Here is a 16,631-nt window from a genome sequence, read left to right on the forward strand (position 1 = left end):
GCTCAGCAGGGACAAGTATGGGAAGCATGGTACCAGGATGGTGACATGGTTTAACAGGTGATAAACTGTGTGTTCAGGGTTCTGAGCTCCTCTTTATTGGCTCATTGAGGGCCTGGCATCATTTCCCCGGGGACTGCATCAAGCAGTGTCTCCTCTCCGTGGTCCTTGTGGTATCCAGAGGTCGATCCTGGCCTGGCAACTGTTGTGAACTTGTGTCTCCAAGGTCACAGAGAGGTGGGGGGTCGGGAAATAAAAAGACTCACCTTTCAGAACACTTTATCCAAAACCTGACTCAGGACATTTGTAAGGCTATCTCTTTTATCTTTCTGCCTCTAAGCAATCATAGGAAATAAATGGGGAAATCTCCATATAGCTTTAAACTCTCTGATACAGGCTCCCCTTCACTTTTTTGAACCAAGGCCAAGGCTCAGCAGCTTTTCCACAGGACTAAGCCTGAATTCTAAGCCTGCATTCACCTGGGGTTCTGTCTTTTCAGGGTTCACGTCTTTATATACTTCACGGACTCTGGTTCTGTGGTCCTGGGCTAGAAGCGGTTGGTACCAACACTGCTAAGTACTGAAAACCGATTTCTCTACCTGAACCTCCTGTGTTTTCATAAAATTGCTTTTCCTTACATCCCTTTTTTTGGTTGGTTGGTTTTTTGCATTCATTGGCTTATAAGGATTGTTAATGACTGTTTTTGAATATTTAATAAATTCAAAGATGAATGAATGGGTCATTAGCTCTAGATTTTAATCCCATCTTAGTGAAGCATCTAGCAGCCCCAGTTTGGCACCTTCAACCCTTCCCTTGTTTTGAGCAAAGTGGCACCTTAGCCTGGTCGCGCCCTGGAGACCCACCTGCACCTCGTGTCCCCAAGGACTGGGAGGGCCCGCAGAGCAGCTCCCAGAGGCCACAACACGATCCCCCCTGGTGACTGCGTTTTCCCCTTGTCCCACCCTTCTCCCCTCCAGCCTGTGGTCTGAGGCCCTTGGTGATGACATGTGGGTTTTCTGGTTGTAAATCTGGGAATACGCAGGAATCTGGACAGCATACACCCCATCGAGCCTGAATTCCTGCAGCCCGTAAAAGGTTTACCAGCTCACAAAGCTTTCATGGGCCTCCCCCACAATCATTGACTTCTCCGTGTAAAGGCATCTGCTGACAGATTGCAGAGCTGCCTAGGGGCCTCTCTGAGCGCTGTGTCCGGAAGGCACTCAGAACACTGTCTGCCCCGGAGTCTTCTGGGAGACTGGCTCTTGACCAAGGGTCCGGGGCTGGCCGGCAGCCTTGGAGTCCCTTCCTCTGCTCCTAGCTAGCCCGGCCTCCTGAGGACATCCCACCCTGATTCAAAATCACTTTTTCAAGTGTTTGCGCGCAGGGTTTCCTTGCTCCAGTTTTGCTGTTCATTTTGTTTTGTTTTCAGTTCCATCTAGTTATGATGAAAGCTCCTATTTTGTCAGTTCTACGCAGATACCAAGTGCCTAGGCCAGAGCCCGTGGTCTCGTTCCCAGGTCATGAGCTAGGAGCTGCTCTGGGGGCAAAAGAAGGGGGTGAGCCTGGCCCAGGACCCGTCACCCTGAAACAGGCTTTGCTGCTAATGAGGGTGTCACTGGCCACTGCCTCCGACTTCAACGTCTCGGGTCATCAGCTAGAAATAGAACCGTTCCTGGTGCCAAGGGACAGAAGAAAACGACGCGTCAGCTTACCCACTATCCCTGGCAGGACCCGGGGGCAGGAAGGGTGCCTGGATGGCCTCAGGGACCAGGAACACTGAGCAGAAGAAATGATTGTCACACTGTCCTACTCAAGGGCTACCCATTAGTCAGAGAGGAGGACATGTCTCCCCCAGAACTCGAAGGACAGGATATGAAGCATCCTGCCCAAAGCACCGTATTTCTAAGAGTCACATTGGCCTTAAAATTTCACAGGAATTTTTCTTCCTACTCATCAGATACAGTTAACAATGGGGGCCAGAAGGCACTGTAATGATATAGTCAAGACACTGAAAACAAAACTGATGACTAGGGATTCTACATCCAGAAAAATCATCTTTCAAATATGAAGGTGAAATAAATACATTACCAGACCAACAGACAATTCATTACTAGTAGACTTGCTCTAGAAGAAATACTCTTAAGAATTCCTTCAGGCTGAGAAAAAATGATACCAGACATGTGACTCAAATCCATAGGAAGAAATGAAGAGGGCTTAAAATGGTGAATATGTGGATTAATATTTTAAAAAATGCTAAGTCACGTCTGACTCTTGCAATTCCATGAACTGTAGCCTGCCAGGCTCCTTTATCCACGGGATTCTCCAGGCAAGAACACTGGAGTGGGTTGCTATTTCCTTCTCCAGGGGAACTTCCCGACCCAGGAATTGAACCCGAGTCTCCCACACTGCAGACAGATGCTTTACCAACTGAGCTACACAGGAAGCCCTTGGATTAATATTAGAAAGTCTATAAATACATATATTTTCTCATTTTTGTCTTAGCTTCTTTAAAAGATATAAAGTTGTACAAGCCAATAAATATAACATTACTGGCTTTATAACATCTAGATACATATGACAATAATAATATGAAGAAGGGAGAGAATGGAGCTACAGTATGGTGGAGTAAAGATTTTTATTTTATCAAATTTAAGTTAGTATTAATCTAAAATAGATTGTGAAAAGTTACGATGCATGCTGTAAAAGCAACCACTAAGAAAATAACTTTAGAATAGTAAAAAAAAAAATCAACAGATAAATATAAATGATACCATAAAGATATTTATTTCACCAAAACAAAGGAAGGGCCAGTAAGGAGGAATAGAGGAATGAAAAAGACAGGAGACATATTCAAAACAATAGCAAAGTGGTAAATGTAAATCTAAACCTATCAATGATCCCATTAAATGTAAATGCTCATAGAGCATAATAACAGTTACATAATTATGCCTAACATGTATTGAGAACTTACTATGGGCCGGTCCTATACCAACACTTGAGACATTTATCTCTTTTCATCTTCTAATAGCCCTATCCTGAAGATTCACTGCAAGGACTGATGCTGAAGCTGAAGCTCCAATACTTGGGCCACCTGATGCAAAGAACTGACTCATTAGAAAAACCTTGATGCTGGGAAAGATTGAAGGCAGGAGGGGAAGGGGATGACAGAAGATGAGATGGTTGGACGGCATCACCAACTTGATGGACATGAGTTTGATCAAGCTCTGGGAGTTGGTGTTGGACAGAGAAGCCTGGCATGCTGCAATCCATGGGATCTCAGAGAAGAGTTGGACACCACTGAGTGAATGGAAATGAATAGCCCTGTAGAATGCGTATGGTTATTTATATTTTAAATATAAGGAAACCAATGAAAGTCAGGATTGAAGAACTTGCCCAGGGATGACAGAACAAGAACACAAAATAAGCTTTTTGGAATCCAAATGACAAACAAGGTGAAAAATTAAACTCATTCTAATAAAGAAGTGAGTGCAGACATGCAGTTGGAGATTTGGGAAAGGGGGAAGAAGCAATGCCAGCTGCCATCCTCCAGTGTTCTTCGTGAATTAACCCATGTAGTCTCAACAACACTTCCAGGCAAGTGGTACTATTGCCCATCTTTACAGGTGAAGAAGCCGAGGCACGGGGAAATTACCTTGCCCAAGTTCGCATCATAAATAGTTGAACAAGGTTTCAAATGGACTAATCCAGCTGCAGACCCCGTGTGCATATTATGTTGCCTCTCAGTCCCATTATCCCCCTCTCCCCAGTTCACCAGTTAAATCACAGAAATAGAAATGGAAATCAGAGGTGGGATGGGGTTGGGGTGAACCAGTGCTTTCTGCTTTGGGTGCATGATGGGGGCGAGGTTTCTGAACAATTATGTAAGTTTCAGATGCATTCACGCAGTGCTCAGTCACGTCCAACTCTGTAGCCCCATGGATTGTAGCCCACCAGGCTCCTCTGTCCATGGGATTCTCCAGGCTAGAATACTGGAACAGGTTGCCATCTCCTCCTCCAGGGGATCTTCCCCACCCAGGGATCGAACCTGTGGCAGGCAAGTTCTTTACCACTAGTGCCACTTGGGAACCCCCTCATAACTACTCTGAAGCTTTCTACTTCCCCACAAGGAAGGGGTTGGGATTAGGCATTAGAAAATAACTACTAGTTTTAAAAATTAATTTATTTTAATTGGAGGCTAATTACTTTACAATATTGTAGTGGGTTTTGCCATACATTGACATGAATCAGCTATGGGTGTACATGTGCCAACATATTATCATGAGCATCTCATATAATCTTCACAATTGTCTGTGAATTAGGTGTTACTGTTATCACCTTGCTGATGAGGAAGCAGAGGCTCTGAAAATTCATGACCAATGGTCATAAAACTTGCATGGGCCGGAGCCAAGAAGTGCGGCCAGGTCTGCTGGACTCCAAGGACCACAGGGTCCCTTCTGTGCCTGGGGCGGGAGGTCAGTGGGGGTTGGAGGGGAGCCTGGCATCACTGTCCACCTGAATTCACTGCACTCTGAAGATGCATGCCACCACTCTGATCTTGCCTGGGGCGGGAGGTCAGTGGGGGTTGGAGGGGAGCCTGGCATCACTGTCCACCTGAATTCACTGCACTCTGAAGATGCATGCCACCACTCTGATCTTGGGCAGCCAGCGCAAACCAGCAAGAAGGGGGCTCACACAAAAACAAAGAAACAAAAGGCTTTCATTTAATTCTTTATTTGAACATCAAATAGGTAGAGAAAATTGTTTAAGGTGCTTCAGCATCCCACTGGATTCTTTTTTTTTTAAGGTGCAAAAGAGGTTTACAAGTGTGTTTCATTAAACAAAGCAAAGCTGCAACAAAACAGAATCACATCAATAATAGTATGCATTGGCATAGTAATCCATCAAACACAATTTGGCATTTGAGCTTTTCCCCATAAAAACAAGAGCTCTACACTGAAGAATATGTAGTGCACAAAAAGCGCTGTTTATAAACTGTGAGAGAACATAAACTGGCATAATGTCACTTATTAATTCAAGTCTCTATGACCAATGACCTCTCTGTGAATGCAAAGGGGTCCCGTGCCGCAGGCACCTGTTCATGGGGTTGTATGTGGTTTCCAGGGTACACAGCTCTGTAAAAACACACTGAAGGTGGGTTTGAAACATGGCAGCATTTACACATTTTAAAAGTTCAGGCACATTTGGATGCAAAAAAAAAAAAAAGAATAGAAATTTTTCTTGAATCTCTGAAAGACAGTGCAAACTTGAAGTGCCATAATAGAGGCAGCAGTTACTTAGAAAACAATTTTCAGTGACTTAAAAGGAGGCCACATTCACTTTAATCCAAATGGAAAGGAACTGCAGTTAGAAACAGAGAAATAACGCTAATGAAAAGGTGGATGTGTGGGACGGCACTTAAAGTCACTTGCTCCAGTTGACAGTTGTTTTCAGGGAGTTCACCCAGGAAAATCACGGTTGTCTCAGAAGCTATGTTATGACTCTACGTGTGTTTCTAATAACTAGTTTCTGGAAGCAAATCTGCCTGTGAATATCAGACATTAGCTATGGTCCTAGTGATCACTCCCAGTACCCACAGTCCATCTCAGAGGTGGGAAGTGTAACTAGGAAGGGATTTGGGATAGGTTTCATGTAGGGGTAGTCTAAACCAATGGCCTAAACCAACAGCCATTTCAGTGTATAAAGATTTTAATGCAAGAACATCTTAATGGGATCAGAAGTTGGATTATCAGTTAGTCCCTTATTTGTTCAGTCCTCAAAAGGCATGGGCTATGGCATTGTTAAACATAGTTGCAAGGTTAGTAGGGAAATTGAATCAGTGACTACACTTCCTCAGGGGCTGGGTTTTGCAACCTCCGTAGGGTCTTCTCTTTGGATGAACTAGCCTCTCTGATTGTTGCGTGACAGCATTATGGAATCATTACCTCAAGCCTGGAGCTAGGCAATGGCTAAAATAAACGCAGACCACTAGCTATTTCTTGGACTGTACTGCACATGCCTCTACTTCTGCCCCAGAACTCAAGCTGCCATCATCGGATCGGCTGTCATATACAGCTAGTTATTCATGGCTAACAGGACACAAGTGAGATGCTGAACCCTGGTGCATGCCCCAAGCGCCAGTGCTGATCTGCCTCAAAATGCTTTCAAGACTCTTATTACGATATTTTGCATTCTTAAAATGCCCAAACCCATTTCCCCACTCTATTCTAACCCATCCACTCCCACTTTGATTGACCATGTCTTTCAAACTTTAAACTGTATCAGAGTAGGGGGGAAAAAATACAGCATATTCCCTACATCCGAGTAACATCAGCTGCAAAGTATCAGCTCTCCATTAGTGGCACTTCATATAGAATAAGAGATTTCTAAAATTACTTGAAACTCCTGGGCTAACATACCAACCATCTGGTGTTCTCTGCCCATTTCAAATGTAATAGTGTCTTTACATGAATACAAACATCTTATGTGAATAATGTAAAACCCTCCGCTGGATTATTGTTTGGATTTAGCTGGTATTACATCATCTAGAATCCTAGAATTTTTTTTGTTTGTTTTTATTTTTTTAAAAGAAAATCTAAGTATAAACATTAAAAAGAACCCACTGACCCATTAGCTACTGTCCAAAAATATTACTACTTATATTTTGGTAAAGCAAAATTAGCTGCCCTGAATAATTTTCCTTTTCAGGCATAATCTCTGCTACATATGATTGTCTATCATTCAATATCCAACAATAGGCATCTGGATTAGTGCTATTTCGTCTACTGTGGATATAAAAGTTGATATGAAAATGTGATCATCATTTAAATGAATAATCACCAGGCCTTAGGTATCAATGACTACATGACAAGGTAGTAATACAAAAAAAGTAAACATATTTTTCGTTGGCTTTGAATGTTAACCCAGTCAAATTAAATCCAAAACAGAATCACTACATTCAGCTGTCTGATAAACAAGCACTGCAATTTCAAAAAAATATATATTATACTATATAAGGTGCTTCTTAAACAAAAACAACAAAAGAATTATGTTCTAAACATTCTTACTGCAGATACATAAAATCGCCCCCAAATTTAGATGCACTTGTGAAAAAACTTTTTTTTTTTTTTTTTTTGGCCTTCCCAGGTTCCCGGCCCTTTGGTGATCACTTACTGGGTAATCAGATGAGTGAAATCTACTTTTGAAACAGGCACCCCAAGAGAAGCCCTAGAAGCTTGGCTGGGTTTGTTGACTAACACATTGCCTATCAACAGGGTTCGAATTACAGACAATGCGGTCACCAGAGGAAACCAAACTTTCTTTATAGCTGAGAAGGGGAACTAATTCATAACTGCCTTAGAGAAGCAAAGACCCAGGGAAGCCTGCCCTGTAATTGGAGTGAGCTTTTCTTGTTTAGCCTATAGGTCCAATGGATTCCTATGGCCCAATTCTAGTCTTTCTCTCTTGGTTTAGGAAGTTTAATGAAACAGAGTCTGGAGAAGTTTCGTTTTGTTTTTTCCCCTCGAGGCTAAACCCTGATTTTTTGCATGAGCTCTAAACAACCAGGCCCCCGGCAGCCTGAGTTCAGAAAGCTCCAATCCTGGCCCTCCTCGCCCACGGAGCACTTGCCTCCAACCAGGGTCACTGGGAGCACAGAAGGGAAGAGGAGGCGGAGGAGGACAGCCCGGGAAGAGGAGGCGGAGGAGGACTGCCCTCCACGGACCCCAGGGCAGCCCCGTACTGCACTGTCGGGTCAGCCCTGCAGCACTCCTAAGCGGCTGCAGCCTGTGACGGGGCCACCCTGGGCCTCACAGTTTTATCCAGGTTCTGCCCTGTTTACCTCTTTGGTCTCTAGCCCCTCCAAGAATCATGCACGTTTACTATTAAGACCAGTGCCCCGGGGTTAAAGTGTCACCAGCATGCCTGCTCCTTTGCCCTTGGTCGCAGCCTGTCTGTGCCTGTGAAGCCGCTCAGTCGTGTCCGACTCTTTGCGACCCCATGGACTATAGCCTACCAGGCTCCTCAGTCCATGGAATTTTCCAGGCAAGACTATTGCCCTAGGCACTAGGAATTCACCTTGTAAGTGACACAGCGGGAAGAGCCATGTAGAGCGCCCTCTGCTGGTAGAAGTGAGATCACACTGGAACAGGTCCTGAAGCCCATTTACTGCAAGTCCTGGGGGGTGGGGGGGAGCCGCGGGAGTGGAGGCTTTCTTTTATAAAATGAAAATGAAAACAAAAGACAAGTATCTATCTAAACTGGTGGATGTGGAGGTTACTTAACTGGGATCAACGTTGCTGCTTTCCATGGATCCATGGGAAGCAAGAATTAATTGGAACTCATGACCTATATGTATTTAGTGCTCTCAATGGTAAAGCATCTTGCAAATTTGAAGGTGCAGTGTACTAAGCTGACAAAGTCTTGACAATCAGGGGCCTTCCTTCCCTGTGTGCATCTTGTATTCCTATAGGGGAAGTGGGTGGACAATCACTGAATATTCTGCTACAGCCATGCAACAGAGCAAAAGCCTTAATAAAATGATATGGACCTATAGGAATACAAGAGGACATTATAATGAACCCTGGGCTTCGCTTTCTCCAAGTCAGCAATTAAAGGAGTCACTTTCAGTTCGTTCCTGTGACTGATGCTCAGATCCATTAAAAAGTGCTTCACATTCACGGAGGTGAAATGTCCACTCTCCAGGCCTGGGTCACAAGTAGCTAAAGTGCATAGTCATCTGAACCCAGCTCGGAGACCGAGCTCAGTCATGAAGCGCTAGGTGAATCCTCATGCTGAATAAGGTAGCAAAGGCAGAGAGAGAGAGAGAGAACGGTTACAAAGAAATGAGCCCTGGAATCCCTTTGGCTGTTCCCAAAACAAGGTGTGCCACGTAGAACTGAGCGAACGAATGAATGGCCATCCATGTCAGAAAGCCAGTGGTGGGTGCATGCCAAGAGCGTGTGCAGGGGCAGAATTCGGCTAGAGTGATGCATGATGTGGGTAAAGTGCAACAGGGATTCTCAGAACCTTGGGGGGGGGGGAGCCGGGGAGCTCTCAGACTGTGCTGGGGAAATTCTCTGCCTCCCCGGTGATGTAATATGTTTGCAAGGAATGCGATGAAGTGCAGCCAGTGGTGGCCAGCTGGCTCTGATTCACGTCCTCTGGGGGTGCGCTCCCTAAGTTGGTTGGGGCGTGCAGGCGGTGAGCATCCAGCATCTCCAGCAGCAGGTCGTAGAGAGGCACCACGTTCTTGCACTTCATGTTGTATAGATGCTCCATGCCTTTGTTGCTGCAGGAGGGGAGACAGAGAGGACTGCTCAGACCAGCCTCAGACGCAGGACGGCTGAAACGCTGAGGAAGGGCAACTAAGAAAAGCCCCAGGACACTGATATGCCAACCTTTCTTCCTGCTTCAAGAGCTAGTTTGGGGTTTACTATACAGGAGACTTTCTCTCCTCCTCTATCACTGCTACATCTAAAAAGAGAACAGTTGTGTTTAGTCGCTTGTCGTTTAGTCGCTAAGTCGTGTCTGACTCTTTGCAACCCCATGGATTGTAGCTTGCCAGGCTCCCCTGTCCATAGGATTTCTCAGGCAAGAATACTGGAGTGGGTTGCCAGCCACCAAGTAGGAAAGAGGTTTTCTTATGGGGGCGGGGTGGGGGCACATCGCTTGGCATGTGGGATCTTAGTACCCCGACCAGAGATTAAACCCAGGCCCCCTGCATTGGAACCATGGAGTCTTAAACACTAAGACCGCCAAGGAGGTCCAGGAAGGAACTTTTCAAATACGCAAAACAGTTCAAGAAGCTCCCTTGCTCATGAATGTCCAGCTGCTTCGCATTTAACTCAGAATAAAATCTAAATTTCTGTCTGTGCTGTACAAGGCCCGACTGACATGCCTTCCACCCACTTCTCAGACTTTCTCCTTCCTCCCTAACCCATACCTTGAACCAGCTGAGTTTTCATGCTGCCCCTTAAAGATACCAAGTTCTTTATGCCTAGATTCGGGGAACTTGCACTGGCTCTTCCCCGCCCCCACCTGGAGGCACTTCTCCCAGATCTCCGGGTGTCACCTGTCTTTCAATATACGTTTTCCTTCCAGCATGCATGTCAACCTGAAATCCTTCTATGTATGTATCTATGATTATATGTATTTTCATTCTTTATAAAAAGCCTTTACTTGTCTGCCTTGGGTCTTAGTTGCGGCATGCAGGATCTTTGGTTGTGGTGTGCAGACTCTTTAATTGGGGCACGCAGGCTCAGTAGCTCTGCGGCATGCGGGATCTTAGCTCCCCGACCAGGATTCGAACCCTTGTCCCCTGCACTGCAAGGCAGATTCTTAACCACTGGACCACCAGGGAAGTCCCTGTATTTTCATTCTTGCTCCCTAAGCGCAAGCACATACACACACAGACCCAACACACACAGTGCAAATTCCACAAGAGGTAGCAATTTGTCCACCCTGTTAGGCCAAGCAAGGTGGCAAGACATGGTAAATCCTCAGAAAATATGGGATAGACAAGGAGATGCAGGCAAATAGCATTTCTCCTTTTGACCACTCTCCCCTACTGTACTTCTCCACCAGCCACACTTCTGCCTGTCTCCTCCACCACACCACCAGCAGGAGACAAAAAGGAAAAAAAAAAAAAAAAACCCAAACACTATTATCCAGCTTGAAATTTCTTTTTAAAAGAATCATGCATCATGAGTAGGCAGACCAAGAGCCTCCTAAAAATTACTTGCATTTTCAGTCAAGGAAAAGTCAACCCTTGTTGGAGACATGCCATGAAAACAATCGGGCTTCAGAGCAATTCGGGCCATATAACAGCCACCAAAATTACATTTGTAAGTGGGATTTTGTGGGGTTTTTTTTTTCTTGGTTTGTTTGTTTTAATTTAAAATGCTGTTAAAGTTAAATGCCCCTGGCTTTGACACCATCCTCCTCTTGCAACCTGATGAATCACATTTACTGTGAGATGAAATCTGGTGTTAAATGCTCTGAATGACAACATATGGTCAGGGCCAAGCTTAACACAACAGAGTTCTGTAATTTAGATTGGCTGTAATGAGGTACCACAATATTGTTGTCGGTGTTGGGGTGTATGTGTATGTGTGTGTGTGTGTGTGTGTGTGAGAGAGAGAGAGAGAGTCTGCAAGCCAGCTCAAAGCTTGCAACAGAATAGCAACTTCTCTTCAGCCCTTCACACAATTCAAACAGAAACTCCCACTGCCATTGCCCTTGGCCACTTTTTGCCAGTAAAACTAGCAAAGCTTGTATATTCAGCGCAAATATACTTTGGTATTAACTAATGAGGCTTCCTAATGCTGACAAGCAGTTAATGGATCTGAAAATTCAGCAATTCCAACCACTACCACCACCAACAAAAAAATCCTTCATCTGTGATACATGGTTTCTCCATCAAATTCCTAGCTCAGAGTAAAGCTAATATATTTTCTTCAAGAGGAAGGCTACTCTCTCAGTCAGGAAATTTGGTAGAGTCTTACGTTATTCTGACCCATCCCCCTCTTCCCTCTGTGTAATATTCATCAAAAGAAATGGACGGGAAAGGACTGAAAACATATACTCCATATGCAGTAACCTACTTAACCTGGCCAGATTCTCGGGGACTCCTGGGAACACAGACTGCAGTCACTTTGACAAGTGAGAGCCATCATTTGTGAATTTCAAATTCATGGGGAAAACCTCAGGTAATGTGTCTATTCCTTCATGAGTGACAACTCCTTCACTCAGTAATAAAGTTATGCTCATATACCGCATGTAAGACTTCCTACATGGCACTGAGATGATGACAATGAAAGAAAGATACACTTATTTTCTCAAGAAGTGAACAATTTGTGGAGTTAGCTCCAGAAGAGGAGGCGCCTGGGACTCTGATGGGATGAACTTCTTGCCACTTGACTCACAGTTTTTCAAGGTTTGAAGACCCCCTAAAAAAATTAATCTCTTTCCCAACACCTTGGCCCTTCCCTCAGAGCCACTGAGAAACAAAATCTCTATTACATTCCTGGAGACCGGATGTAAGCCCAAGGTCACAGGGACTTCATCATGCAGGTGTATCATCACTTTATTGTTGTGATCTTTCTGGAGTAAAGAATCTAATACTTTCTTCATCTGTTCCCTGAAGGATAAGTTCTGCTCATGGGAACAGTACCCACTAAGTCCCTGGCCAGGCATTTAGTAAAAGGCGAAAGATTTGTACGATCTGAAGAGAAACCAGAGTATCTGGCCAGGCATTTAGGATCGAAACAAAGCCACTTTCACCTTCTGGCGCAGAAAGGCTCTATTTTCTCTGCTATCAACCTTCCTTATCTCCTGTAGAAAATATTTATTGAATAGTTACTCCGTGCCAAGCCCCATGCTTCAGGGTACTGGGTCCTCAGAGTAAGCAAAACGGCTTGTGAGAACTGCCTCACAGAGTTTACATTTGTAGTCTAATGGTGCTGAAAGATAATAAAATGGGCAATAACAATCTGGAAGAACAGGGTATCAATCCCATCTATGTGTTAAGGGTCAGGAGATGCTTCCTGCAAGGAGTCATATTTAAGCTATGACAGCCTAGCTTACTGTCCAAGAAGATTCACTCTCTGTGCCCTGTGTTCATGATCCTTGACTTTGGGTGTTATTCTATGACTTGCTCACCCAATGGGATGTTCGTGGACACAGACTGAACTAAAAGATTAAAATGCACTTCGCCAAACTGACTCTCCCTCTGGTGCCTCTGCCATCAATATGAGAAGAACATGTCCCAGCTCTCCTGATGGTACAAGGAGGACAAAAGGCACTCAGGTTAGTCACCCAGCTGACCTTCAGGGCCTCCAGCTGTGCCCAGCTTCCATCACCTGACCTTCAGATGCGTGAGTCCAGAGGAAGTAAAACAGCCGTGCAAACAGCCTGCAGCACTTCCCCTCTGACTCAGAGAACAGCTGATCAGCCAGAGCCTAGACTACCAGGAAGTCCTACAAGTTAAGTAAGGCTGCGGCATAAGAGGGGCTTCCTAGGTGGCTCAGGGGTAAAGAATCTGCCTGCCAAGAAGGAGTCTTAGGTTTCATCCCTGGGCCAGGAAGATTCCCCGGGGAAGGAAATGGCAACCCACTCCAATATTCTTGCCTGGGAAATCCCATGGACAGAGGAGGCGGTGGGCTACAGTTCATGGGGTTGCAGAGAGTCAGAGACGACTTAATGACTCAAGAGTAGCAGCCGCAGCAGAAAATAAGAAGTAACAGAAGCAAAGTAAATGGATTTATATTTTCATCTAAAAGCAACGGGAAGCCATTTCAAGGCTTTAAGTGGGAAAACAGTGCGATCAGATTTGGTATCAGAATGATCACACTGGCTCTACTGTGGAGAGTGGATCAGAAAGGCTGTTAATGGATCTGAAATTAAACATGGAGAGATAGGTTAGGCAGCTGGGGCAGACATCGAGGAGGAAATGATAGGGGCTCGGACTTGGGTCATGGCAAAGGGGGCGACAAGAATGGATTGAGAGGGCTAGAAGAGTTGAGGTTGATCATCCATGGGGGGTTTGGACCCAGAGTGTCTCATTTAGAATTTACACCCGGAAGTAAGAATAGTGTGACACGGGAGCTGTAACAGATGTGCCTAGTGCCTTCTGAGGACGAGTGTGCCCACAGACTGCCCGTGACTGGCTGGGACAAAGTGAACAACCAAAGAGGATGCCCCCCTCCCCTGACCTGCATGCCGCACACTCTCCCCGCCACGTAAGATGCTGCATAGGTTCCAAACTGGGCCTGAGTTATCGCTTCCTCTGTGAAGCCTTCTCTGACACCCGCCCATACCCCAGACAGATCCAGGGCCTCCCTCCAGCATCCCCCCACGGTGTTCAGGCTCAACGTGGGCCCAGAACTGTCCCACGTGTGTTATCTGTACAGCCCTTCCTGGGCCCGCTGCCACACAGCATTGGGGGCTGGATTCCTTTATGTCTTTGCTGCGAGAGAAACCCAGGGAGGCCTCACCTCATGTGCCTGAAATGAGACAGGAGAAGGAGGAGTTGGGCCAGGCGCCGGTGCTGCTGCTGCAGAGTCAGGCCCGCTTTGGCCATCAGATGGATCAAGGTGTCTGTGATCTTGTCCAGGACGCGGTGGATGTGGTCCTTCTCTTCCAGAGACCTCAGAGTGCTGGACAGAAATGTGTACACCCCTGAATGTGCAGAGAGAGAGAGAGAGAGAAACTCAAAGAGGATAAGGTCCAGGATGCGTGGGGAGTGACGCTGAGCCAGTACCCCTCTGCAGTCCCCACCCTCCCCGCCCAACCACTGAGACGCTCAGGATCTATTTGGTCCAGGCAGCTATGCAAAACTCCTCATGAATATACATGTCTGAGAGCACGTGTCTAGGAAACTCATGTCTCCTCCTGTGTGAGCCAGTTCCCAGGGTTTGTCAGCAAGATTTCCTAGAAAGGCACGGCTTGCCTTGGGGCCGTGGCGGTTATACCAGCCATCTCTCCTCTGACAGGCCTTTTGCCAATGCTAACTATCCTGTTAACACTGATGACAGCTCCAGGCAGGCAGCATTATCGCTCCATTTCACACAAGGAAACAAAAGTGCAAAAAAAAACTGTATTAACTTGTGGAGTGAACACGACGAGACAGAGCAGGGTTGCGAATGACCCCAATGTGCTGTCTTATAATGGAAACTCTCAGAAGACACGGGACACCCTCGGTGAACGAGTAAAAGGGGTTTGCTAAGTGATTGACAGGTAACATTTGCAGGTAGGGCTTAATTTGCTGCTACGTTTCAGGTCAGGTTTGGGGCTTTCGTACTTTTCAAGCTCAGCTGAAAGGTTTATGATAGGAGAGGCGAGAGGACCCTGGGAAGTGCTGTTTTTCATCGCCAAGTGTGGATTTATGCCCCCTTGCCTTTCTTCTGGTAGTAAACCCTGCTCTTGCAACCACAGGTAGACTTCAGACTATAATTAGACAGTCAGGTCACTCGATTCTTTTGGATAGTACTAGCCTCACACTAGAAAATCAGAGCTTTTTCTGGGCTTGTATACGGCTTCCTTGGGCTTCCCTGGTGGTTAAGATGGGAAAGAATCTGCCTGCAATGTAGGAGATGCAGGTTTGATCCCTAAGTCGAGAAGGTCCCCTGGAAAACAGCATGGCAACCCACTCCAGTGTTCTTGCCTGGAGAATTCTATGGACTGAGGAACCGGGTGGGCTACAGTCCACGGGGTTGCCAAGAGTTGGACACGACTGAGCACAACAACAACAACAAATATGGAAGCTGAGGATGGAAATTCCTTCTTCTAGGGTGGAGGTGCTTGGAGGATGAGGATATGGGGCTTTTAAGTGCCACCCTCCCAGTAGGAGGAGCGCCCCCTGCTGAGTGGAGCCAAGTAACAACCAGTGGAGGTGATAGTTCATGGATGGGGGAGGGGGCGGGGAGGGAGGGGAGAAATAGAGGTTCCCCTCATAAGGTCCTCGTCCCTGCTTCTTTCATTTGGCCTTAATGCTTCCATCATATCCTTTTTAACACACAGATCCATAAATCCCCTGTTTGCTTAAGGTAGTGTGAGTTGGGTTTCTGTGACTTGCAACTGGAAGAATCCAGACTCTTTAAGTTCGGAGTTCAGGAGACAAGGAAGGTTGAGTGATAAGAGGTGAGAAGTGTTGAAAGCAAAAGGAAGGCAGGATGGAGCAGTTCTATCAAGTGGGCACTGCTGAAGCCAACTTATCCTCCTCGAAGCACATCCCCTTGAAGGGAGCAGATGATGCGGTATTCACCTCCGGATATACATCTATTTAGCAACATAATTTTCGGTCTTACTAGCCCACTGGCCCTCCCATAAATACATCTCTTCTTCTCCCCTCCCCCCATCCTCACTGGGTATTTTCAAGTTAAAGGCCCCCCCCCAGTTCACGAATCCCCGACTCTGGACCGGTGGCGCAGTGATGAGTTCCTGCTCACGCTGCAGCCTATAGGATGAAAATGGGGGAAACGGCCACACAGAGGAACTCATAGTAAACACGGTTGGAACTGCCCAGAATGGGAAGCGGCTAATATTCAAAACAAATACAGCAACAACAAAACCAGAACAGCCAGGCCCCTGGCTTACCGGCTGCAGAACAGAATAATGTAGCTTTTGGTACCCGGAGGTGTTCTTGTCCAAAGGAAACAGCGCTCAGGATAAGTAAGCAGTGGACAGGCAGTGGGACAAGAAAGAAATTGCTGGATTGCTTGTGTTCCTTGTGGCCTTCTGATAGAGAAAGGCTGTGCCCGTTAGAAAAAAGGGCACAGGTCCAGGGGCCTTGGGGTGGACCCGGAGGTAACAGGTGGCCGGGGAGGTGTGCCCCAGTGGGGCGGGGGGCCCGGGACAGCCCCTGCTGGGCCCCACGGCCCTGCCTCTCCCCGCATTTATGTCATCACACACATTCTAGCCTGGTGTCTCTCAGAAGCCCTGCCGTCTGGCTGGAATACCCTGGGAACCTGCCCAGGCCACAGAGCTGGCTGAATCCAACTTGGATGATGCACTTTCTACCAATTTCCCTTTTTTTTTTTTGTTACCACCCAGGATGCTGGCCTCGCTCACCAATCATCCCATCTTGTTCAAGGAAACCACAGGACGGAGGAGCGTCCATGCCTCTGCACCTGCTCGTC

At 46.3% G+C, this 16,631-nt stretch overlaps 1 protein-coding gene across 3 annotated transcripts in view; it reads right to left on the reverse strand.

Annotated features, from left to right (window-relative positions):
- Positions 1–4,712: 4,712 nt before the first annotated feature.
- The window catches only part of ESR1 (estrogen receptor 1), a 270,964-nt gene continuing 259,045 nt past the window's right edge, over positions 4,713–16,631 (reverse strand). For all 3 annotated transcript variants that reach the window (XM_065931108.1, XM_065931106.1, XM_065931107.1), the window contains 2 exons: positions 13,989–14,172; positions 4,713–9,283 (listed from right to left, as the gene is read on the reverse strand). In XM_065931108.1, the coding sequence (XP_065787180.1) occupies positions 9,049–9,283; positions 13,989–14,172 (419 nt within the window). In that variant the 3' untranslated portion in view covers positions 4,713–9,048. The remainder of the gene's footprint in view (positions 9,284–13,988; positions 14,173–16,631) is intronic.

This window comes from Muntiacus reevesi, chromosome 3 (genome assembly GCF_963930625.1).
Source record: "Muntiacus reevesi chromosome 3, mMunRee1.1, whole genome shotgun sequence".
Lineage (NCBI taxonomy): Eukaryota > Metazoa > Chordata > Mammalia > Artiodactyla > Cervidae > Muntiacus > Muntiacus reevesi.